A 27,578-nucleotide genomic window follows, 5' to 3' on the forward strand; every position below is an offset into this window, starting at 1 on the left:
TACATAAAATTTCAACATACTGTACTCCCTCAAAGAGCGACCTCTACTTTAATACCACGAATAACATGGTGTAGGGTAAAACATAAGAAACATTAACAGTAGAACACTGGGAGAAATGATGAGGAAGAGGGAGACATGTTGAGAAGAGGAAGTGAGAGGCAGACAGTGTTATGCATCATGTGATTGAGCTGTGATCACACACAAGCAAACACGCGCATACAGACACACAGACAAATGTTCAAAGGGTTTTTCTGCTTATGTTTGACTCTTTTGTGTGTGTTTGTGGTGTGCGAGCATTTGCGGTTAGCAGACAGCTTTGGGTGATACCAACGAGAAAGTGGATTTAAGATTAAGATTCCACTTCCCAAATTAAAAGTTCAATAACTCCACATTTAACAGCTTTCATTGAAGAAAGAAGTATAATACTGCTTTTCTGTGTCCACCTTTTGTGGAGTGACTAAATTTGTGTGCGTGTAACAGGATTTGGTTGCGCAAAATCATCTGATTAAGTGTGATTACATTAGAACGACTTTGTAATCGCACACGTTCAAGCACTTAGTCGTTCACCGAACGACTTGTCAGTTCGACTCCATTGCTGTCAAGTTAGATTTTTGAAACCCTTACAACCTGTTGCAGCCGATCTCGTTTGTGCATTCACACATCAGTTACAGGCATGTGATAGATAGCAGAGGTTTGGAAAGTAAAAACTCTTTTAGCCACAGATGCTCATTTACCCGCTGGTTGAGTAGAAGCACCCGTGGCCAAACATTGTCAGGGTTTTAATTTTTGAGACCTGAATTTGTCACCTCTGCGTTATGGTCTTTAGATCATCGCCTCACAAAAACTTCTCATAGATGACATACATTTTATTGCACCTAGAGGTGTCATAAAATAGAACTTGCTGAACAATTGCCGTGGGGAATGTCTTCAGGACAGTCGGCAAAAAGACTTTTTGCAATCGGAGTGCTACTACTTGGGAACTGATTAATGCGAAGCAGTCCGGATGGTTCTGAACTTTTTGTATTTATGGATGATGGAGGCCACTGGACTCAACGGGACCTACAAAGCAGCATTTTTTTTTCTGTACCCTTCCTTGATGTTGCATCGGGACACTCCTGTCTGAGAGGCCTCGAGACTATTCCATTGACTCCACATTTGCCGTGTGCTCTGACCTGCAGGTCTGTCGATTGTGGGTGGCAGCCTTTCAAAATCGTGTTCAATCAAATGAGGTAACCACCGGCGGTTCCAATTGAGCAGTGTTAATTATGTTGCAGAAAACATTTCAGCACAGTCAGTTACCATTTTTATCTGCTGAAAACGACATAATGAGTACACGAAAAAGCATTTCCAAGGATTAAGCAGAGAATGAAATGTTTCGTCATTTTTGACAAATGAATGAACACGGGATGAAAATGTCTGCCAGGAAAAAGAACCGATCAAAATGGAACAGGTGGAATTGACAAAATAACAAATCAGATTCATGTGGTAAGGAAGAGACGAAAACGAAAATGAGAGCTCTTCTTCAGGGCCGATTTAGCTGAAGGGCTACCAATTTGATACGCACTTGTGACATAACAAATTTGCTCAAATTGAATAATGTTATTATTAGGCATCAATGACATTCATTTATGTGAAGACACTGATCGTGGAATGACATAGAAACAGATGAATATCAATCAACTACACTTCATTTCGATAAATCCGTGCTTGCATTTCAAATGATCACACACTTCGGAAACAGAAAATCACAATGTCCCATCAGTGGTGAGCTATTTTTAGAACAGGCCCGCAGGAGACTCATGTGGTCCTTAGGAGCTACGCGGCGCCCACGGGCACCCATGTTGGTGACCTCAGATTTAGCGTTTCTGCTAGTCCCGTGACTGTCTCACTATTTTGTTAACCTTTTGCATTTGCTTTCAATGAAGGCTCTGATAAATCACAGTGCCAGACTCTAAAATGTGTTCTATATTTTTTCTTTTCAATAATTGAGTTTCACTGATTCATAAAGAGCAAGCCTGATGGCATTATGGCTTTGCACTCACTGGTTTTTATTTCTGCACAAATGGCACTGTTGATTTTACAATGTTATGGGTAGATAAATTTGATCCGAAAAACAAGTGATATCCATGTCTTAACATTTTTGAACACATTCATTCGGTTTTTCATCTCGGTCAGTGCTTCCAAGTGCCATCTCTAAAAAATAATCGGCTCTCCAAGTCACGCTATTAAGACCAACAGTAAAAAAAGCAGAAGTGTTCATAAAAAAACAAACAAAAAAAAAAAACATGGCTAGTGTGTATTCCTAAAAATGTGATTTGAAAACAGTTCTAAAAATTAACTACAAATGTATTGAATATCTTAAATAAAATTTAATGTCGTGGTACTGGATTACCACTCCCCCTACCCTAAAAAAAAAAAACAACAAAAAACTGCTGAATCTGTTTTCAATTGCCTGAGCTGGAGAAGTAGAGGTCAAAAAAACAAACAAACAAATAAATAAATCACAACAGCTAGCCTGCGTATCACCGGTGGTACTTGTACCACACTGAGAACTGCTAATCTCAGGTGAACCTTACAGACGTTCAGAGAGTGAAACAAAAGTTTACATGACACACTTTTTATTTTAAAACTAGACTAAAACGATTTAGATGACTAAATCACAAATTACAACTAAAACTTAGTCAACAGATTTGGACTAAAACTAATATATATATATATATATATATACATATATATTTTCTTTTTTATTCCCCCCAACATTTCAATTCAGTAAGACTTCTGCTTCACTAAATGTGTTCTCACTAAATATATGCAGTTTGATTGTTTTTTCCAATTAAATTTAAAAGGGGTTGAAAAGGAGATTCAATGTGACGCAAATCGCCATTGCAAATGACCGTTGATTGTCACTGAAGTAAAGAATGAGTATGTCATTGATTTACATCTTCAAATTAACAGTTGTTATCCATTTGTTACACCTGTATAACAGTTAAGAATATTCAAATCATACTTTTACATCCATTGGTAATTTTATGATGGCCTTGGAATGGATTATTTCCATTATTTAATAGAGAAAATGTCAAATTTAAATTGGCATTGGATCTAGCACACCCGCAACTCTTATGAGAATAAGCGGTAAAGAAAATGACAGGGATGGATGGATGCTCATTTCTGCCTTTTTGTGGTCAGTCAGGTTATCAATTGTATCTCAACTTGCCAAATGTCCCCTCCCCTCACCCCCCCTCCTCATTTCAAATAATATTCTGTCTTATTAGTGGTGGCTCATCTTGCTGCTTGCCTGCCAACAAGCGCCTGTGCACAAGCGTCGATCAGTCTCAAAGAATCTAAGGGGCAGTTACTTTGTCATGTTGCCAAATCAAGGAAAAAGTAGGAAGGAAACAGATTTGTGTCGTATTCGGTCGTGATGACTGTAGAAACGTACGTCAGTAGATATGTGATCACTTCCAGTGATGTCAAAATAAAATACAAAAAAAAAAAAAAATGCCAAGAGTTGCTGACAGACATCAGAGGGTGAAATACAGGCTGGAAGTTTGACGTTTCACTGAGGCTAGGCATACACCGTATGATTTTAAAAGTGGTAGTTTTAAAAGGCAAAATTCAGTTTTCGATTTTATCACCAGTAGTAGTCTCATTCTATGGACTGACTGAGAAACACAATTGTCTTGTTGATGTTGGGATGGATGCCTTTCACATTTAAATTGCACGCGATACCGATTCCCAGTACCTGCGGATTGAAACAGGTACTCAACGATACCAATTTTTGGTGCTTTTTGTGTGTTTGTGACAAGAAATGATAATTTATTGAATCATTTAAAATGTAAATGTTCAATATGTAGACTTTGACAAACACAACTAAACCAAATGATAAGTTTAAAACAAATCAGCGAAACTGAATTGAATCAAAGTGCAACGTTTAACAACTTAATAAAGTACAAACAACAAAATCAAGAAAAAAAAAAGTATTTCAGAATATAAAGTACAATAATCGTATTCGTGTTTCTCGTCATTCCTTGTGCAGTTGCTTTTCAAGAACACCAAGGCTGACCGGTGAGTACCAGTCCAGATTCCCAGGTACCAGGATTCGGTATTGTATCAGTTTAAATGTGAAAGGTACCAGTGTTTCACTGGACATGTCTCAAAAATTTGGAAAAATGAAAAGGTGAAAAATAGTTTCACCTTTTCAGGGACAGTGGTGACTACAGTGGACAGCTTATCATGTTATCATGTTACAGGGTGCATAAAAGGGATTCAAGAGAGAGCTGCATAATTCAGTCCAATATATTTGCCAGTTTTGTAATGTTTTCAGCAATTATCTTCCAACAAAATGTTCAGAAACAAATCTCTGAACTCACATTACAAGGTCCTTTGATTGTAATTCATAGAATTTTTTTTTCTATTTTCAAAAGGAAAAAATATTCATGGATCAGCTCGTTTACATTTCAGTGGTTTTCTTGGCCCTCGCTCAAACCTCCCAGAGGTGCCTTCTAAGTGGTTCAGACCCCCGGATTAGTTGAGGAACTTGTGCAAAAACCTGCCCAAGCATGTCAAGCACTGCTTTAGATCTGATTTACCCTTTTCCTCACACACACACACACACACATGTGCATTAATGCACATACACACTAATCATTATATACAAATCCAACTCAAACGAAACTATAACCAGCTACAGCTATAAATACACTTACAGAATCCTTACAGGAGCACCCCCCACCCCACCACCCCCATTCCTCCAAAAGTGTGTTATTCTCCTTTGCGGTTTTAAAGTAAGTGTATAGTCCATCCAACCGCTTGACGAAATAAAACGGAGTAAATTCAACAAAAACTTTCTTCAGTGTACACTGAAAAAAAATGGTGTGTTGAATTTAGTGTACTCAGTTTTATTTCATCAAATAGCGGCACACAATCCGTAGTCTACTTCAAAAAAAAACATCTGGATCCAGATGATTATATTTCATTCAACCAATTGATGGAATAAAATTTTGTAAATTCAACACACCATTTTTTTCAGTGTTACGTCTTTGCATGTCAAAATCATGAATAAAATAACTAAAACTAACATTGGGAAAACAACAAGAAAAAAAGAACCACTAGCTGAAATGGCATCTTGTGTTTATAAAACTGACTAAAACTAAGTCTAATTATAGAGGAAATGTCATCATTTTCGTCTTTGTTAATAATATCAAATACGAACTTTGGGGTTCATTTTAAATGTATTTTTTGGGTGGTATTGCTGTATGGCCATACAAAAGAAGAACAGTTAAACAGTCGTTTGAGAAGTGTAGTTTCCTTTACTTTCTTACACAACACTTAATGCCCCCCCTTTTTTTTTTAAATCTTCCACTCAAAAATACTCCATACATCTAAATAATTAAATCAATAAATATTACGCTAATACTAAAACTAATCAAATCCTAACCAAAACAAAGCATTGGGGTGGGGGTGAAAATAAAACTAACAAACTTAATTTAAAACTGATGACAACGAACTGAATTTAAAAAAAAAAAAAAACAGAAGGCAAAACAAAATAAAAACTAACTACCGGTATCATGAAAAATCTAAAACTATTACAGTATAAATAACCCTGTTGCACGCAGATCACGTTACCCTCCCCCAAAAAAACGTTTCTGCTTCATTTCTGCTATTGTAGAAATACAAAATTTTATCATGAGAATTAAATTCGAATGAAAGCAATTCAGGCAATGAGATCACATTGTTGCTAAAATTTGCATGTTCACTGATGCTAGTGAAAGAAAAAAAAATATCCTGGTAAAGTCGTTCAACAACACTTGAGAAACAATCTTTGCTGTGCACCTGTGTCAGCATGCAGGATGGCACAAACAGTCAGCCCTCAATCAGAGCGGGAAGTAAACCGGTCTGGACCAAAGTCAGAATTTCAAGTCTTACAGTTACACAAATAATGAACGGGAGAGCTCACCAAAGACAAGATGAGTCAACGTGAACCATGGAACCCACAAACAGAGATCTTCTTCTTCGCAGCTGTCACCAAACTAGCAAGACTTCTAACAGTCAACATGTCTTCATTGAGCGAAGGAGGAAGGGAAATCGTGAAAAAGTGTTGATAGATGGCAGACAGGAAATAGAGTCTGGGGGAGGGAGGTGCACAGAGGATAGCGTTGATTGTGACACTTCTTGCTTTCGCTGTGAAACTTGATGAATCAGACACGGCATCTGCACCCTGACAACTCCAGCCAATTCAAGTCTTGACTTGTTCCCCGCTCTTTTGAAACATCTCAAAGCTGATTTGAACTCACACTTGCAGGCATCATAATGACGTTAAAAAGATGACGGTATCAGCAGGTTAGTAACCCCCGTTTACAATAAGCAATACAGTCTGGCCCAGTTTAGCACAGTACAGTTTGCAAAGGTGTTCAGAGTTTTTTTATTTAATTTATTTATTTTGGGCAGGTTGGTTGACAGGATCTGTGTCCAATACCTAAATAGCAAGACATCATTAGACGGCGATTTCTTGTAAAGCACCAATCAACTGAACAAAGAGGAAGGCCACAGATAAAAGTTGTGGCAAGTGTTATTGGAGCGGATGTTCAGGTGCTGGATTGAATAAAAGTGAAGCATAACCGCACTATTCGAGGGAGAACGGGACAGAGAAAAGGATTCTGCTTCCAAATGGAAGTACAGAGACAAACACAGTATACAAATATATACATCATTACTGTTATAAAGGAATGAAAATATATATATATTTTTTTTTGAAAGTAATAAAATGAAAAAATGAAACAATGGTTTCACAGTTTTAAAGTATAAAGTATTGTGTACATAAAGGCCATAGAATAATAGTTGCATGTTGTCCAAATCTGTCAGGAATTTCTTTGGCCTTCATAGAATTTCAATTCTAATCCCTGCAATTTGAATTTCAATGGCAATTCTGCTTCCTGTTTCCCCACCACCTCAATTCAAATTCAAATTCTGGAATACAATTGGAATTTAGGGGCCATTCTAAAGTGAATTCTGATTGTTGTAGAGCCCTGATAGAAAAAGCACAAAAGAACAGAAAGAAATGGGCAGTGGGGTTCTTTTTTTTTTTTTTTAACAGCAAATGGCTGAAAATAGGTTCCATAGACAAAAAGTGTATTGATGAATTTGGGAATAGCTAATTGTGAATTTGCTGGGGTTAATACATTTGTTTTGAGGACTTTGAGACAACAAAACATTTTGTCATGGGTGCCGCAGCAAACTGTCCGATTTCCTTTAACTTGTCTGAAAATGATTATCTATTAAATACGAACCTATCTTTGCTCATCTATGTCAGCAACATGTAGTGACATGGAGAACTATAAAATGCTCTCCAATTACAGAAAAATTGGAACACTAAATCCCATTTGTTGCGATTTGTACAACAAGATAAGTCATCGCTTCCTGCGAGCTTTGTTTCATTACCGTATTTTCCGCACTATAAGGCACACCTAAAAGTATTCAATTTTGTCAAACGCCGACAGTGCGCCTTATAATCTGATGCGTTTTATGTATGGATCAATAGTGTGATTTCTTGGACGTAGTATTTTAAATGTTCTGTCAAGCGCTGTTACAGCTGCAGCGGTTGTGAAAGCCAAACATAAAGCTGTATTGTATTCCCTTTAGCGTAGCTCCATCTAGTGGATGCATCAGGCAATCGCAGCCACTATTGTAGCTGCTATTTTATGTGCCTTATAATGTGGTACGCCCTATATATGAAAAGAGTTTTAAAACAGGCCATTCATTGAAGGTGCACCTTATACTCCGAAGTGCCTTATAGTGCGGAAAATACGGTACATTGGGCTCACACTCCGAGTGAGTCATTTGTTTGTATATTGAGATCATCTTTATTTGTTTACTTTTTAAAACATTTTTGTTTGGTGATGTGGTGAGATTTTTGTCAGGCAAAATGGGTTCCTTGACTCAACAAAGGTCGGGGAACACTGGCAAAATTGTGGCAGTGCACCATTTCACCAACATCTCCTCTACTTCATTTTGCTTGCCTAGCTTTGGTAGGATAGTTAATGCTAGTGTGACCGAATGTCAGAACAACTACGTCTACTTTGGTCTGAACCAAACCATCTGGGTGGATGGTTTGGCCCGCCCCCCACCCCAATTTTGCTGCTGTAGACTGCAAATTTCCCCAGTGTGGGACAAATAAAGGTGATCTTATCTTATCTACCATCCGTGTTGTGTAACAGCTCTAGCTCCAACCTTGAGGGTTATGGCACTTGGATCTGGAAGAAGTGGTCCCAGAACGTAGTACAGTGCAGCACAGTCACCAGACTTCACTGAACGGTTCTGATTGGTGGGCTTATAGACTGAATACAATTGCCGCATCCAGCATTAGAGAGTGCATGCACTGACATACACAGTAAAGGTTCTGAAAATCCACATGCCCACAAGGGCCATCTTTCGCGCAAAGGCGTTTTTGTTCCAGTCTGACTGTCTCTAACCATGTCCAAATCTAATTATTTCACCTCAATACAAGCGGTCATGAGCCCTGCCCATGTTGAGTCCCTCCATATAGCATCCTTGAAAAGATTTCTGTGTACTGTGTATCGTCTTGTGACATCATTTTATGAGCCCCAAACGGAGAGCATTAATCGTGTAGATACCTTTTTTTAAAATGTAAAATAGTCCAAATCCTCAGAATTTCAGCTTCTCAACAGCAAATATTCTCCAATTTCTGCACTCCTCCATGAAATCAGATTGATCATCTTTGTGATGAATCGAAACAAAATATTTGCTTTTACTTTGGAATACAATGATCAACATTTTTCCTGATTTTCTGACATGTTAGAGGTCAAACCCACAACAGAATCATAAATTATGTACTTGTGCATTTTCTACACTGGCAGCCCTAGCCCTAGTGCTCATGCATCTTAAAGCTCCTGCAAGAGATGCATGAACTGTAGTGGCCCTACAGTTCCAATTCTACATATATGTACATGTGATGTGTTTTCACACAATCAGGACTTTGTTGTGCAGAAAAAAAAAAAAACACTTCGCTTGGTAAAAAATGTCGATTTTGAGATTTTTCCAAAAATATTCTCTTTCAGGTCTATTTTCTCATTTCCCAGCAGTTCAAAGATTAAAAATTGAGTTTAAGTTTGTGGAAAATATGTGATTCGTCGACAAAGTGGATTGGTAACTAAATAAATTGTTGTAAAAATACAAATTATTTTTGTGTATGTTCTTCATGTATTTTACATTAGGCAACTTCTGGGAAGCTAAGAGGTTTAATTATTTACACAATACTTACTGATTACTTCCTGCTTCAGAAAGACAAATTATGTTTAGTTAGCTTTTTACATGCTGGAGAAAAGTGGCCACGCTTCGTCAAGCACAAGGCAAAATGCATCAGTTCTGGTCCCTCATTTCCACTATTCATTCTTGGTCCGCCATCAAGTGGGCCAGAGTAGGAATGTCACGAGTCGACACGAAAACTTAAAAAGATAAAATACTGAAAAATCCAGCAAGATGCTAGAAGAGCTGATCAACTTAACCAGCATTGTGTCATCTCCTGTAGTAGTGGCTTGGATGGAAATGACTTTTTTTGTTGATAAATAAAAAGTGAAATATTTTAATTGATCATTAGTCATGACAGCTCAGGCAACGAAGAAGATGGACCATATCTGGAACTTGTGCCCTCAGCAGTCCATTTCATATACTTGACCCTTTGGGGTTAATTTTTACAAAATACATTTATTGAGCAGGTTCTATAGTTGTTGTTGTTTTTTTTTTTTAATTCAGAAATATTTTGCTAAATTTTTCAAGGTAACACTAGTTACGAATATAAAGTAGGGTAGTGTAGGTTTTAGATCCCCTTTACAACCTAAAATAATCAGGTACATTTTCTTTGCCATGATTTTCATGGGTAATGTTGACCACGCTGCGAAAGCGTTTTTTTTTTACAGTGTAGAAACTGATCACAAGGTATGGTGCTATTGTGTTATGATGAAGATTAGACAACTCGTCATTAAGGTCGATGTCCTACTAGATGGAGGTGTTTCTTCCTTTTTACTCCTAATGTGTAATTCATAGTTATGACACAAAGAGGTTTTACTGGAAAATAAATATGTATGAATAATACAACACACTAATAAAAGCAGTCTTTTACACCATATCCATGTAAAAGATATATATACACATCTGACCGTTCTGTTGCGGCTACGGGGCTATATAATTTATTTTGTGATTTTCTGTTTTGATGCATTACTGTATATTCAATTTTCTTAGTTTCATTGAAGTAATCGTTAATTTACGGTTTTTTGGAGGTGGTCGTGAACGCCTCTCGAGTGAACGGAAGAAGAGAAGGCACGCGGACGGACAAAGACGTACCTATAGCTCTATCTAGGGGATACATTGTAGATTGCGCCTTATAGTCCAGTGCGTGCAATATATGAAAAAAATTAAAATATAGGCCATTATTTGAAGGTGCGCCTCATAATCCAGTGCACCTTTTAGTGTGGAAAATACGGTATATATATGGATAGAAATGTCTAGAATACACACATGTCCAATAAGAAAAGAGGATTATACAAGGGAGCATGCTACAAAAATATATATATATATTTTTTTAAAAAGTGCAAACCAAGACACAGAAAAAGAAAAAAAATGTTTACCAGCATGTCCATCATGTCGTGAGGGCAGCCGTCGGGGCAGTGTGCGAATCGTCAGCGATGTTAGCAGGCCGGGCACATGCATGTCATCCCCCTTTTGGTCTCGAACCTCTTCTTTATAAATTCACAGCCACGCACATCACACAAAAAATGTAAGTATGTAAAAGCATGTATTGGTGCAAAAGGACATGGACGTGTCAAATTAAACAGATATGAAAATGACAAGAACATGAGTTGACAAACATGGCCCCCCACAAAATGCAACACAAAAACACATGCACACAAACAGAGAGAAAGGGCAAAGAGAGTGTGAGCAAAATCGTCCCCCATCTACTCTATATGTAGACTTCATATTACAGTTTCACATCTCCTTATACATAGGAATACATTGGCCACTGTTAATACTTAAAACAACAAGTAACAACCTATATTATGTGCTGCTCAGGCTTCCTCCGTACTCCAAAACCATGCATTTAAACATCATATATATACACCGGTATATATCTAAATAAATAAATATATATCTAAATAAATAAATAAATCAATAAATAAATGTACATATATATACACACACACACACACACATAAATATATATATATATGTGTATGTTTTTGAGTAATCAAATATCATCAGTATCATACATACATGTACAATCTCATTGGATACAGTTCAAGAGCTAAGTCAATGATTGTGCTTTTAGAAAGATAATATCACATTCCTTAATGGTAGTTTTGTAACATTATTTTGTGAAAATAACAAGAGTCAAAATATTAAGAGGACAAAAGTTTGTAGATGCAGTGCTGTTCAACAGCGTCTTTCCTGCGGTGATAGTGATACCCTTCACTTTTCTTGGAATTTGCAGTGATTACCTCGACTTCCATACCGAGAGCATGAGACTAAGATTAGCAGAATATTTGTCCCTCATCAAGTCAATTAGTTGACACAAAGAAACAATGCTGGGACATCTTGTTGTGGAACATTTTGTGTGACAAATTGTAACTAGATGTCCCTGTCCTAAACCAGAGGAATGGCTGCCAGGTTTGTTTAACATGTCAAAAACTTCACTAGATAAGAAAAAAAAACTTGTTGTCATTACTGTACTATACATATGCATAATCAAATGAGACGTTTGTGCATTATCTCGGGCACTGCAAAATGTACTGTCAACACACTTCGTCCAGAGAGAGATGCCATATTCACTATTTGCAGTTGCTTTTGTCAATGTGCAGGATTGCACAAAACCTATTTCAAAAATGTACCTCCTGTAACAGACAATCAGCCAATATGTCAAGACGTCAGTGCATTGCTTCTGGTGTGACGTATCAAATAAACAGACGTTGTGTCATTGCTTTCAATAGAACACCATTTCTCCCGGCATTCACAGACATCATCACAGCGCGAATATTACAGCTGATGGCGGAATATTTGAGACACCCCCCTATTTCAACTTGGCCCTGCTTAGACAGAAGAGAGAACAGACTGTGTAAAATCAATGAAGGAGTGACTGACAAAGGAACCGGCAACCAGGGCATTCATGACCTGTAACTCTGCCCGGCTGACCGACCTGACCTGAGGCATTCTTGGGAGTGGAATGGCACAAAGACACAACTCACGAAGGTCGCAGCAGAATTCATTCTTAGGTCTACAAAACCATTCCGTCTCTAAATTTCCATAAAAATGCATCCAAAACTAATGACGAGAAGCTTCATCACTCAACAAGATAATGGCCCAAAACGTACTACCAACACAGCAAAGGACTTCATCAAGGGGAAAAGGTGGAACGTCTTAGACTGGCCATGTCAGTCACTGGACCGTAACCCAATAGAACCTGCATTACATCCTTAAGAGGAGATTGAAGGGTGAAACCTCCGCAAAGAAATTAGAACTGAAAGGTGCAGAAGTAAAGGCCTGGAAAAGCATTTCAAATAAAGAATGCAACAGTCTCATGAAGTCAATAGGTCGCAGGCTGAGTGCAGATATTGCAACCAAGGCTGATGCTACCAAATATAGTATTTAAATGTTCTTCACTTTCAGTTAATTTCATAACGTGTGTTCCAGTACTTTTGATCACATGAAAGCGGGTACCATACCGCAAATCGCGGCAATATATTTTTCGAAGGGGCCATGTGCGAAACAGCTGTTCAGGGCCACACAAACATATGAACGTAAATTGTGTCCAATTGAATTTTATGTGTTTTTATGCAGTAGTAAATTGCATTGTTTTAAAAAGGGGCCCCATGTGTCGATATGGAATATGCGTTTGTAATTAGGAAATAAACACTGAAATACAAACTTCTAGCAGTATATAAAGATTTGTCTTATTCCGAGTTAGCTTGTTTAAGCTTATAAACACACAACAGTGAATTATGTGTTTTTATGCTCAAGTGAAGGTTAGCGTTTTTTTTTTAAATTCAATTTTCAGGAGGAACCTCGAATATTGAAACATTTAATCGCTGCAGTTCTACATTAAGACTTGTTTAGTAAAACCCTTGCTTCGGGTCCCTTGTATTAACTTGCAACAAGTTTCTCTACAAAATTTGTAAATTGCTCCTCAAACAAAGTCCCTGATTTTAAAAATTTGCTCGTCAAAGAAGAAAAAAAAACATGCTATTTTGAGCCTTGCCTGATGACTGGGCAATTATGATTAGGAACCCACAAGCACTTCATAGTGATATTCACCCTCAAGGTGTCATTTGAACAAATGAGTGCCTTCAGACAGATCTCGTCGAAGCGGGACAATGGCTTGTCTGTACTTTGCGTTCACATAGATGTTAATGCTTGAAGCGTAATTTGTAGCAAACCGTTGTGTGGTCACAGACGCCTGATAGTGATGTTTCCGTTCTGTTATGCCTGTGAATGTCCCAAGTGGCAAATTTGCTGGCTAACTTCAGCCCTCCCACGCCGCATGGCCACCATAAGACAGCAACCAAGAAAAAGCAGCAATGAGCCAAATCTTGAAGCTTTGCTTTCACATCCCAAGAACACAGGAATTCTACTTCTGATGTCTCAGTCTACAGTGGAGACATTTTGATGTGTGGATTAGCAAGATGGAGTAGGACAGACACAAGAAATACAAAAGTGAAGCGGAAAAAGGCAGAGACAGATGTAGCAAGAGCTGGAGGGAAGGGACGATGACAACTTGAGAAAAAGAGGAAGCAGAGAGCGAGTGGCACAATGAAGAAAGATTCAGGAACAGGAAGTGTGTATCAACAGGAAGCGGGAAAACAAAAACACCACTTGTGGATTAATGAACACAACAGGTCTGAGTGGTGCTACCAATTTTAGTTAATACGTCTAGATGTGTGGTGATGGATATGAAATGTTATTCATTTCAGTATTAGTCCACAAGCATTGGAACACGACAGTAACAGCAGCATTAGCAATGATGCTAGTAATACAACAAGAAAGGAATTCATACTGCAGTATAATGGCTAATTAGGCAAACAAATTTGACTCGATTCAGCAAAATTACAATAATAAGTAACCAACTAACAACGTAAAGGATTGGTTTCTTGACAGGAAAGGAACGAAGTACAGAGAAGCTGGCCACTGCAAAATGTAGCAAAGCATCATTTTACATGGAGGTGCGTAGCCAGATTCACATTCAGTGCGACTCTCTATTAAGTGCACCATGGAAATCACACGGCAGCAGTCATTATTTTGATGTTAAACTGGCACAATGTAGATTTTTCACAATATCAATATTTCGTCCCACCACAAAGTTAGACCACTAGACCAGGTAATCTGGAAACTGTCGTTAGCGATGAATATAGCAGTACGTGGATAAATAAATGAATTAATTGTAAAAAAAAAAAAAAATTGTGCTGATTGTGTTGGGTTCAATATTGATGTTTGGATTGATACTGAAATTCCCATACCTCCGAAACCATGCATATCTTTATGCTTTAATATGGGAATATCTATACTTGCTTCAGTCATTTGTGCAGTTTTTTGGTTTCGAGCCTCTCACGTTTTGTTTGCCGTAGTGGTGTGTGTTTTGTTGTTACTTTGAGTTTTGGGGTTTTTCAGGACTTGTTTGTATTGTGTTTGTTTGCGTTTTTGTGTTTTGGTTTAGTATACCCCTCGGGCGGCCCGGTGGTCCAGTGGTAAGCATGTCGACCTCACAGTGCAAAGGTACCGGGTTCAATTCCAGCTCTGTCCTCCGTCTGTGGAGTTTGTACGTTCTCCCCGGACCTGCGTGGGTTTTCTCCGGGTAGTCCGGTTTCCTCCCACATTCCAAAAACATGCATGGAGGCTGATTGAACACTCAAAATTGTCCCTGTGAGTGTGAGCGCAGATGGTTGTTCGTCTCGGTGTGCCCTGCGATTGGCTGGCAACCGGTTCAGGGTGTCCCCTGCCTACTGCCCGAAGACAGCTGGGATAGGCTCCAGAACCACCCCCCGCAACCCTTGTGAGGATAAGCAGATCGGAAAATGAATGAATGAATGAATGGTTTAGTACACCCTGCCTCCCTGCTTTTTGGGTCCACTGCCGTCTTGCACTCATGACATATCTAAACGATATGTGATTCATAGAAAGGACAGTATGTAACGCATAAGTGCAGCAGCACCCTGTTCAGTAAGTTAGTCACTCAATAGACAATGGCAAAGCGTATTCTGAGTCATGAGAGGAGCCATTTCAACTCCATAAACAGCCAAGCTGCGCTTTATGGTGTTTGTAGGGAGTTGTGGCAACACAACAAACCTTGTGAAAGCCTAAGTTTAGACCACAACACAGAATATGAGGCATTCATCACGAGGTGGACAGAAGAGCAGAGCACAGTGTCATGTGCTAAAGCTAGGGCAAAAAAACAGATGTCACTGGTGGTGCAAGCAGACAGTATCCAGGTACAGAGGGAAAAAAAAGTAAAACTTGAAGTGATTCTCGGCACTATTTGTTGTTCAAACGTATAAATACAGTTAGGCCTGTCACGATTATTACTGTATCGACAGTTGATGAGCAAAAATGAACACGATAGTTTTCTTCTGACTCGATAAATGGTTATTTATATGCATTTGTTCATAAACGTCAACATTCAGTTGCTACTTGGTTCCCTCTTCTGGATAGATATGATTTCGGCTTTTGAAACCCGATGAAACCGTTCAACTCGACTGTTTCAGTTCAATCCACGTGTTTCCCATCACTTCATAAGCACTCACAAATTTTTCTCATTACTTAATGAGGCACATCAGTTCAAAGTAACCCTATTAATGGCCAAGTAGCAATAATGCTAGCCGCTGCAACTGTGCTTTCGGCTAACAACGCAACGGTTCTGTTTTCGTCTTATTTCATTGCTTGTTTATGCAATTCTGCTGTTCAGCGAACTTAAAGAGACTGGCGACCGGCAACAGATACACGTTTCAAGTGCCAGAATTGACAGCGAGACCAGCATACCGAGTCTGTATCTCTCCAATACAATAAAAGTCGCACATTGTAACTTTTACCAAGTGAATACAAACAAGTCAGTGGTAGATATATAAATTATATCCAACTACATACAGATTGAGTCTGGAGGGTGTGTTTCATGGAATATATGAACATCTCCGATAATGATTGAAGTTTATGCTTTGAAGTCTTTTTATTTTCCACTTCGAAAGAGGTTTATAATAACTGAATCTGTCCAATTTGAGAAGTCTTGCGCTACGAAGAACACCATCACAAAAGGCGATGTTGCATTCCCTTTTACATACAAAAATAAGGCCACAACTGTGAGCTTCAGTGTCAGTTTATATATAAACATGCCATCAACCACCTGCAAGGTTACTATAAAGTCAAAACCTACACTTAAAGCAGGGGTCATGAACCTATGGCTCGCGAGCCAGATATGGCTCTTTTGATGATTGCATCTGGTTCGCAGATAAAACAAAATATTGTTGCTTGTTTAATCCATCCATCGACTTTTCACTGCTCGTGTCCTGTTCAGGGCTGCAGTTTGCTGCAATTGGATGATACTGGCCTACGTCGGGTAACAGATAAACGCCCCCTTTTGAATTAACCCGCTCAGTCATTAGCTCAAAGCTAATCCTTCGACGAATAAGATGGCGAAAAGAAAAAAAGATGAGGTGTATGATACACTTCAAAATCATCCATAATATCAAATGGATTCTTATTTGGTGCGACTCTCTCATTTAAAAAATATAAAAATAAAAAATTGATTCAACCTATCTCGATAAATGGGGTGCGTACGATTCAAGGATGCAACGATTTAAAAATTTAACGATACGATTCATCAAACCAAAACCGATTTTCTGATGCAAATCGCTTTGTGTTACGCCCCTATCCTAAAACCGACACAAATAAATAATTCCTTCATACATTATTTTAACAAAGATCTACAGTAATGCAATTTTGAGAGTGTTCATTGAGTAACATCTCCAATATGAGAGCAGAAACATGGTCTTAATACAATTTCAATGATTATAATTTGACATAATATTTGAATTAAAAAGAAAAACGTACAGTACATCATACATCTTTTTTCACTGCATGTTCAGAGAAGTAAGTGAATTTGGGATTATATTGGGAGCTCTGCCAACAATTTTGCTCTCCAATGCAATGAGCGGTGTCAAGCGTGCCACTGTATTTATCGTCACCCGCAAAGCCAGACTGATTAAACGTAATGCGACGCTCTATGACAAGGCTAGTCAGCTTTGCTTGAGATCATTCATGATTTGCCATGTTCTGTTCTCTGGTCTGATTTACCAACCCAAAAGAAACAGCGTCAGCCCTTTCGGGAATGCTGAGGCTCGGGTGTCTCTCGAGGTACCAACTCAAAGTGAGGGATCCTTTTAACAATAGCCAAGGTTAATTCGTTAATATAATCTTTTTAACTTAAGAAGACTGGTTGGATATTTTTCGTCAGGAATGTTGTTCAAATTTCAGTGTAGTTTATTCCGAATATAAAGGGCCCGGGCGGTAAACAAATCTTGAGGCTCCAAGCTGAACATCACATTTAATTAGATAAACCAAGTGTACAAAAATAAATTCATGATTCTTGTACAGAAAGGAGCATGTAAAAACATGAAAGCTGTCTGGTGACAGTCAGACCAGCAGATGACAATAAATGCTAACAAGGTACCCAAGTTAGCAAAGCACTAACTTCAACAGCCTGGGCAATCTCACTCATGTTAACACGACTCTGTGGTGTCGCTGTTGTATTTAATAGATTAGATTTGACTTTATTCTTCTTGCACCTCACAAGTAAAAGGCACAGAAATGCAGATATACAATATTATGCTCATTCTTTCTCCCAGTATCTTCGACATTTAGGTAGCCTCACTGTAGTGAAATCCAGTACATCTCCATTGCTTCGAGACTTGCGACGACACAACATAACCTTGTTGCGACAAATCTCAGGTTTGTTTGTCCCATCTAAAACTAAAAATCAGAAATATTGTTATTTCTTGTGGGGTATCTCTTCTCTCGGTCCGTCCTCTTGCAAACCAAGGACCAACAGTTGTTTGGGTGGCTATTGTTTTCTTTTGCTACTGTTTGCTTTGTTCCCTCTTTTTTTCTGCCTATTCCTTCTGAAACCACAAACAGTATATTTTCAGGTTTTATTGCTTTCTTGACCTCTGCTATTGCGTTTCTTCTCGTAATTCTCGTTCTCCCTCTCAACCACATAAGGTCCTGTGACATTCCAAATACAGTACTGTAAATTCCAACACTATGACATGTAGAGTATGCCAGACAGGTCTGGCATACAACAAAACTGTTGTCACAATAAGACATACGGACCTCCTGCACTGCATGAGCAAGTTGCTGAACAGCACAAGTCAAAACAACCCATTATACAACATGGCAAGTTTTGACGCTGTTGACCTCAGGTTGTTTGTTTTGAAACTTTGGAAACTGTATTCTAAGTTGTTAATATTAAGAGGGAAAACATATTCAAAGATAAGTTAATTAGTAACTAACCAGGCAGCAACTAAGCTTATGAAGGTCGGCAAATAACAAGCTTGAATTGATTAATTGCGTTTTAAGTGAATTAAGTGATTAACTTCAGTTCATGGCTCCGAATGATTTTTATTTTTACCTATTCTTGACTGCCTTACATTCATTCAAAGTGCATCCTCGCTTATGTGCACTGCTGATATAACAGCATGGCTGCGAACAGAGCAGCTAGTTTAGTGTCTTTACTGATCCTTTTGGCAAGTATGTTTCAAATAACAAAGAGCGACTTTACTTCCCATTAAAAAATGTTAACGGCATGTTTTGACAAAGGGCATACTTTTTCCAAGAAGCATACTTTTTCCAAGAAGCACTTCTTTCAGAACCACCCCCCCCCTCTTCATTTTGATTACTTCTTACAAGTTAATTCTGGGGGGAAAATAATGGAAAAAAGGTTTGAAAATAAGGTTTGGTACCATCAAAAATAAAGCAAATCCATCATGTCATCATCTATTCTTGCCTGTGCAAGCCTTGTTTAATATTATATAATGGCTCTGCTTGGCCATGTTGGGCATTCTGTGGGGGCGGGGGGGGGGGGGACAGGGTGGCTAACCCAAGTAGCCCCATCACCCAGTCACTGAAAATTTTTAAATGATAGTCCCCAAACGCTGACAGCTTCGTTGCTGTGGCACCCCCTTTGATCGAGGTGGTATGAAGCTCCAAAAATCTGTCAGCAACCCGCCATTGAAAAATATTTTTCAGGTACGAGCTTCGCCCACCATGGGACGTAAGCATCCCATTAAGCGACTAATTTCCTCATTCTCTATTAGTAACCCCTAAGGACAGGGTTATTGTTTTGATATTTTCAGAGGTTAAAGTGGACATAAGTATAGATGGTCACATAAATTTAGCAGAAAATTGAGCAGTTTTGGGACGTTATAAGCTGCATTTTGCCATCTACTAATTGTCTCCAGCTCCTTCGCTGATGTTACAAGACATGGCGAAAGGAGGCAAATACATATTGCAGATGAAAAAGGGGCATTTCAAGACAATTTATTTACGAACTTATTTCTCTAAAACACAATGACAGATAGAAAATGCAGTCTCGTTTCATTTTCCTGATCAAAAAAATGGTCTTACTTACTTACTTACTTACATGAAATAAAACGTAGTGAATAGTTGATACGTGTGCAGTTATATCCTTCCTGTACATATCTGCCAGAATCAGGTGTGACAAAGAACAGCAAGACGTCACAGATTCCAAGTTAAGTTTTGGACATTGAGAAATCCTTCATGCTAGTCTGACTGGAACATCTGCATAAACGTGACCAAAACTGTCACTTAACTAGTGTGACAACTTCAGATGCCTTTCTCTTCTGTGTGCTGTCTGTCCAGGTAACCTCAACATGTTCAATCAATGACAACACCTGGAAGAAGGACACAGAAAGTCTACAAAGGCTCGCTTGGGTCGCCATTGCTCCCGCCTTCTTCGGAAGGAATCAAGGAAGCAAAAGTGGGCGAGGAATCACTTCAACGCGACCTTTTCGTGCACGCGCCACACACCGCAGCATTGATACGAAACCACCGCGCCCCCCTCCCCGACCGGGAGCCCGTCCCGGCCCCGCACCGCTCGCTCCCTGGCTGCCCTTCCCCGCACCGCTCGCTCGCCCCTCTCTCAGCAGATCACATACTTACAATCTTGGCATTAAGGGGGTCCGGAGGGCGGCATCCGCGGCGCGTTCGGAGGCACATCCGCCTTTTGCTTCTTCTCTTCCGCAGCGCGTGTGGACTTTTTTATTATTATTTTTTTAATTTCCTTTTTGCTTAATATATTTCTCCAAATGGCTCTGCTACCGTGTCTGAAGCGGAGGAAGGAGTCCTCCTTTTTCTGGATACCGGTTCTCCTCCAGCTCGGGTTTTTCCCAACCAGAGAAAGAGAGACCAGTGTGTGTATGCGCGCGCGCGTGTGAGCGCGTGTTTGTGTCTGCGTGTGTGTTTGTGTGCGTGCGCGCGTACGTGCGCGTCTGAGAGAGAGAGAGAGAGAGAGAGAGAGAGAGAGAGAGAGATTTGGAAGAGAGAGAGAGAGAGAGAGAGAGAGAGAGCGAGAGAGAATCTTGCGCATGCGCAGAATGATCTGTCTCGTCCCGAGAGTAGAAGGGCCCAAGTTCCTCTGTTCTGTATTTAAAAATAGTCATGTTTATGTCAGATTTAAGAACAATTTAAATTTATTTAAAAGTTTAAGTTCATTTAAAAGTAATTGCGTGTGATTCAATGTCATCAAACTGCTAAACTTTAAAAATGATGTTGCTGAATCATTTGGTATTGTAATTACAGCATCCTCTCTAATAATAATAATAATAATAATAATAATAATAATAATAATAACAATAATAATAATATGAATTGACTATCTATCTATCTGTCTATTTACCTATCGGTCTATCTATATACATGAGACAAGGAATAAACAGCAAAAACAAATAAATAAATAAAAAACCTGATGTATTAGAAAAAAGTAAACACATTTTAAAATCAGCTTCAAAAAATACATTTCGGGATAAATAAAGCCATTTCTGATTAAACTTTGCTGTTGTCCAGTGTCATCATTCACATTTTGAATGTTTGTTTTACGTGACTCATCCTAGATATTCCAACTAGTGACATGCAGGTTGACCATTCCAAGAATTGCTATATAAATTCACAACTGGTCATTAAAAAGAATACAAAAAACAGTACTGTACTCCATGTGTGCTTCTAGCCACCAAAATAATATTACAAATAAAGATTTCCTGGTGTGCGACACGTCCCCCCCCACACTATTAACTGTTAAATCACGTGTTTTCCGTTTCCATTAACACCACTAGTGAAATATTGACGCGCACTGAAACAGTAACTCAAAAAAAAAATCACATTCACATTTACATATAGGATGTAGAAACAAACAAATGCAAATATTGACACTAGAATTGTAAATAAGAAGATCCGAAGAGTATGTGCACGCATGTGACAAAAAGACAGAGAGAGAGAGAGAGAGAGAGAGAGATGAAGAGCATGAGGGGATGCCACACATAAAGGTTATGGGAAGTGAGGGTGTGATGAAAGGTGGGACGTAACAAGAAAAGCAAAGACCTTCATTTCGTTTTTTGTTCACATTACATCTTCGAAACACATACAGGTATTTCTGTTTCTACATCACACTCTAGCGGCCCCTGCTGGAAAACGGACTTCAATCAGCGATGTTTCTGTGTACTGTACTACTGTACAATGGTTTGCACACCGCAGTTCTGAGATTCTGAGTTGAAATTTGGTCTTCCACCTTCCTATGAGGAGTTTGGACATAAAATTGAGCCAAATGTGAGTAATTAAAAATGCACAAAATCATTTTCTTCTCCGACCTGTATCTGTCCAATACTTAGACTTTCTTTGTCAGCGGACAACTCCGGTCTTCCAGGGCCGCTATCCTGCAAGTTTTGGGTGTTTCTTCCTCCAAAATAACTGATTCAAATGATCAGCTCATCTACGAGCTCTGCAGAAGCCTGATAATGATTCTAACCATTTGAATCGGGTGTGTTGGAGGACGGAAAAATCTAAAACATGCAAGATAGCAATCCTCAAGGACAGGAGTTGGCCACCCATGGTCGGGCCAATGGAGTGACCTAAAGCTTGCACTGTTGCCAGACACAAAAGCAACTGGAGTGTTGTCATTCGCTGCCTTAAATATGACTCAGAATTTGGATTCTTCTATTTGTTCTTCTTCGTATTTTCTGGCAGTCTGGATGCCCTGTAGCCTCGTGTTGTGCTGTCTGAGCCAACCATTTCCCCAGGCAGGCACCCGTTGAATGAGTTGCAATCCCAACTATTACCACTTGGAGGCACAAAAGGTACATACGGTTCTTGAGGAACCTGTTTCTCTGTGCATTGACTTTGGTGTAGCATCATATTTTAAAGCCATTTATGAGTTTTTTCGCATTGTTGTAAAACGCCCACTACACTGTTTAATCTTGGTTGTTTGGCAATTAAATGTAAAACAACATATTAATGTCAATATACATTCGGAAAAAGTAGGTAATCAATTTAATAGAAAATGTTGAAGCCAATAAAATATGTGCAGTTAATTGTATGATGCTCACTGAACATAACATCTCACGTGATACACACGTACGCGCGCGCGCACACGCACGCACACACGCACACGCCATACAGGGAGCGCCCTTGGGGAAAAAAAAACAGTCACCCAGTTTGCTCACAATATCACAGCGACAAGTGTGTGAGTAGAGTCACCGTGTGCCATTGAGCGACTGTGTGACAAACTATCTGCTTCATCAACCACCCTCTTACCGAGTTAGAATTGCAATGCTATAATAATCTTTTTTTTTTTTTTTTTTTACAAAATAGACCTGCAATCTGATTTTTTTTTTTTCAGTAACACATTTACCATTTTTTTGTATCCTAATGATGTCATGGCTGTACATGTAAAAGGCCTATTCTATGATTCCCCAAGCCTGGATACTCAACTCAACTCAACTGTATTTATAGAGCACGTTAAATCAACCACCGCTGTATACAAAGTGCTGTGTATGGAGCAAATAATACCTTCTACCTCATCGTTTCGTCACAATAAAAGTGGGGCACAGAATGTGCAGAACATCTCGCTTACATACACATTTTCAGAAACTGACAGATAAAAGAAAATATACTTGGTTGTTTTAGTTCCACATTTGATGGGTAGGCAATCCAGCGACCCAAATATTTGCATACAAACAATAATAAATCAAATTTTCACCAAAACTTCCAAGAACATTCCATTCTGCTACCCACAAACACATCCCACATGTTTTGGCAATTCAAAACCATCTATCCCTCCATCTTCTATATGACTGATCCTCACTTGGATCACGGGTGTGTTGCAGCCTTCCGCAGCTGACTTCGGGCACTTCGAAACAGGCATTTACAGAATTGACAAAAGTTTGAGGAAAGATTTATCCTGTTGGTTATGCATCCTTTCCATGTGGACAGCCGCAGTTTGTGTGCACAGAAGGTGTTTAAATGGCTGATCCAGAAAGGATTAACATTATGGCTGAGGAAATGAAAGGACCAGAAGTCACCTGCAGATGCAAATCCGCTCTGAATGAAGCTTAGGACGAGATACCAAATGATTCTGCAGCAGGTTAAGCCACATATTTGGCTGTCATTCATGTGGAGGTGATGTGTTGAGGTGATGAAAATGGCTGACGCATGCAAACACACGCGCCAGATATATTAAGGATTTTCATGGGCATTTCTTTACACAAGTGAGGTAAACTAAAATAAATCGAGGTGAACCTCCAAATTTGAGCAAAAAATATGTCTCAAAAGTAAAACCACAAAATCACAAAACACGTAAGCCCAGGTTATTAAAGTTAACGAAAAAAAATAATAACTCTAATTGAAAAACCTTTGTCCATTAATGAAATAAAATGAACACGAGAGGGCTTTAAAAAATGAAAACTAACTGAAACTATAATTGAATTTTATAAACCAAACTGAAACTCACTAGGTCGACAGCTGTTTGGCCGTACATTAAAAGGAAAGTTGAACAGACATTTCGGAATCGGTGAGGATAATACTTAAGTCACCCACATTATGACGAGATATTAATGGAATTATTTGCTGAACAAAAGAATGTTAATCAAAACAGAAACAGAAAAGTAGGACACCTTTTGCCTGGATAACAGCTTGATATTTTCTCAGTCAGGTTTATGGTGATGTTTTATGACCTGGGATGACTTTCATTTCACAGTTGTGGATAATCAAGTGTTTGAATTTCTTGACTTCTTAGTGTGTTTGAGACCATGTGAATTTGAAAGTTTGACAAACTTTTGACTGGTACTGAAAAAAGAAATAAAAACAGCATGTGACTTTGTGTGAGGATAAAAGAAGGCTGGTCATGGCCGCCTGTAATGTTGGTGATGATATCAAGGACGCCGGGAGGAGGAGACCAAAAAAGGCTAAACTGTTCACAAAAATGCCTTTGCTGATACACCACAAAACTTCGCAGGCCCGTTCTGCACATTTCTTCAAAGTTTTGTAGAATTTGGTTAATAAATCAATATTTATAGAAACATCCTGGGACACGAACAAAGACGGAGTTGTGCTGACTGTTTGGACATCGTCATGGTAGGCTCATGTGGCTAAATTAGGTTACCAATATGCCAGTTTTTAATATGAAGCAGTGCAATTTTCCACCCAAAAATAACTTAACAGAGAAACAAAATGTCTTTGCCCAGCCAAGAATACACCAGTACCACACAGTACAGCACGTATCACGATACCAACACACAGACACACACTTTCTACTATCATGACACATATTCTGTTTGTACTATAAATATCCATAACCTGTTCAAGCGTGAGGTGCTCGAACCTGTCCGACTTGCAACATCTGGCCATGATGTCCCTCATAATCCCTCATGTTCTCTTCAAAGATCTGCGTTGAGCTAAAATCTAAAGCGCTGCGCTGCTGTCATCTATGGGACTCTGTTTGTCAGTGCAGTTGGATACCAGATTGAAAATTCACTTCACTCGAGCGGCGACATTTGCTCGCCTCTCAAATTTCGGCTCGCGTCACAAACTAAATAAACTGAACAAGTGATGACTCATCACGCAGAACAACTGTCATAGTTAGGGCATTTGTGAGTTCTGGTATTCCTGTGTTGTTAAATTCATTCATCTTAGACGCGCCTATTTGACTATGTGTGACTCCATGGTCTTGTCTTTACTGTATTCAACAAGATTGTGTGCCAATCGTGCCATAGATAAGGAAGGTCATAGAAATTAGAAAGGTCAAGGCAATATAACGGCCAAGCTCAAATCACTGATGTCATCATGTGTGCCAAAACTGCGCATTATTATCTTTGTGAACGCAGAACACTTCAATACTTGAATCCTACATTACAACGTAAGTACTCCTAAAAACAATTCTTGAATTGGAAGTCATTGAGCGGTGCACCTAAAGAAGTGGCCTATGTCTGTATATCATTGAGATTTATAGATTCACATTCGCTCTTTGCAAAGAGCGAGACGTGGTGTCTGGCAACCTTGGTGCAAATGACCTTGCTGCTGCAGCGTGACGCAGGCTGAATTTAAACATGGCCGTGACATTAGCCCGCCGACGCAACAACTCGCTTAATCACCGTACCAAACATGTGACACCGCATCGTTCGACACACATTAGTCGCCTGTCATTGGCTTTGTGGGGTTTGGTCATTAACACGGGTAATTCCATTCTGATTGCACGTTTGCAAGGCGAAACAGGTAGCCAGATTTGGGGAATAATAAATAGAGCACAGCTTCAGACAAAGAATGAGCAATCAGACATGTAACGGTGGAAAGATCGAAGGGAACGGTGGACAGATGGATGGAAGTGATGACTGTGGCACAAAGCCATGCCCGGATGGGTTTGATGTGAAAGAACAAGCCCACCAAAAACCATTGGGATGAACAACAGTACAAAAACGATCGGAGCGGAGCCCGCTTGCCGCTCTGTGGTTATTTCCCACTGCGTTCTTACTGAAACTACATGGACAGAAGCGAAGAAAACATGAAGCATCATGCAACTTTGCTTCCAGACTTCAGTCAACATGGAACAATGAAGCTTTTCCATTATTTAAAAATGAAAGAGGGAGATTGTTACATTTGGAATTGGTTTTGCTTTTTCTTGGGGGGAGGGCATGAACTTTTGTGTCTGTATTGCCACATTTTGCAATGAGCAAATGGTGTTTTCTCATATCACGATCACATTACAAATGAATCATTCAGCCCTAATCTGGACATATCTTCAGTGATGTAAGTGGGATGATTGCATGTTTCTGGGGTTGGTCAGATCATAATTTGTGTTCAGATGGCTCTGGTTACCTTGACGCTATTGCTCTCCTGTTTTGTGTGACAGTTATCTAGAGGCCCTCTATGCCCTAATACAGAAAATTTGATAATTTCTTGGCATAATTTCGATAACAGTGGCCTTAAACTCACGGCCTGGGGCCATTTGCCACCCACAGGATGTTTTTTGGGCCCGCTGCTTGACATTTAAGTTGAATCATAGTTCGGCCTCCACATTATTTTAATCACTTATGGGGTACCGGATCACAGGCTCATAACGGATTTTGGTGAAAGGTAATTCTGAAGTGACACCAAGTGGAAGGAAAAGATATCTTGTCAGTCCGAGTCAGGTCTTTTTCGAAAACTGTGGGCAACAAGAACAGCCATTTTCAAGAAAAAGAAGATTTTGTTGTTGTTGTTGTCAAACACCGACACGTCTTGAATGCTCAGAGAAAGTTGCGGTGCTCAAGATATCACACATCATTACTCAATAAGACACGCTGAGTCATATGCAAAGTACCAGGGAGATGAAAAAGGGGTCAATTGTTCACATTCTGAAGAACTGTTGATGTTCTGAACTGTTATTGATGACTGAGAACATTGGATTAGTTGTATTCATTCATTCATTTTCCGATCCGCTTTATCATTGTAAATATTGAATTGGTGGCTTTGGGAAACTACACCTGAATGTTAAAATATATGGATGACTTGCAACCAATTAACATGTCTGCCATGCCTTTCTGTGTTTGTGTGGACGTATAGTACGCACGCGTGGTCAACAGACTTGACAGTATTTTTCAATGCGTTAGGGCATTTCTTGAATCAATATCGTGTTAAATTAGCTGGTGTGCTAATATCGATAAAAAGGAGACATTTGGCCGGACGCACACAGTGAACTCTCACAGAATTAGCAAATCACTTGCTTTTATATGCATTGGAACAAACTGTTTGCATCAGCCCGTGTGTTCCTCCTAACACTTACAAACCCCAACAAATTCCCATTTGAATCAACTCAAGCATAATTTTCCTTCAAATAATGAGAGCATCATCAATAGGCAAGCATGCTGTATGACTCATCGCTGGGTCGCATTTACATGTAAATTGTCAAGAAGCATAAGAAAATAAATTATGTAGTGGATCACCATAGCGGCGACATCTGAAATAACAAACAATGGTTGCACATCTGTGGATGG

General features: G+C 39.2%; 1 protein-coding gene across 10 annotated transcripts in view; it reads right to left on the reverse strand.

The window, feature by feature from the left end:
• Window positions 1–20,513, reverse strand: part of rgs19 (regulator of G protein signaling 19) — a 32,645-nt gene extending 12,132 nt beyond the window's left edge. The window contains exons 1-3 of one of the 10 annotated variants that reach the window (XM_019891517.1): window positions 20,224–20,510; window positions 19,685–19,955; window positions 10,641–10,748 (exon numbers count right to left, since the gene is read on the reverse strand). In XM_019891517.1, coding sequence (XP_019747076.1) covers window positions 10,641–10,655 — 15 coding nt within the window. In that variant the 5' untranslated portion in view covers window positions 10,656–10,748; window positions 19,685–19,955; window positions 20,224–20,510. Of the gene's footprint in view, window positions 1–5,956; window positions 6,594–10,640; window positions 10,752–19,684; window positions 19,956–20,223 lie in introns of those variants that run through there. The other 9 variants (XM_019891516.1, XM_019891512.1, XM_019891509.1 and 6 more) reach the window with 9 other exon arrangements.
• Window positions 20,514–27,578: the final 7,065 nt, after the last annotated feature.

The sequence above is a fragment of the Hippocampus comes genome, unplaced genomic scaffold (genome assembly GCF_001891065.2).
Source record: "Hippocampus comes isolate QL1 unplaced genomic scaffold, H_comes_QL1_v1.1 scaffold174, whole genome shotgun sequence".
Classification (NCBI taxonomy): Eukaryota; Metazoa; Chordata; class Actinopteri; order Syngnathiformes; family Syngnathidae; genus Hippocampus; species Hippocampus comes.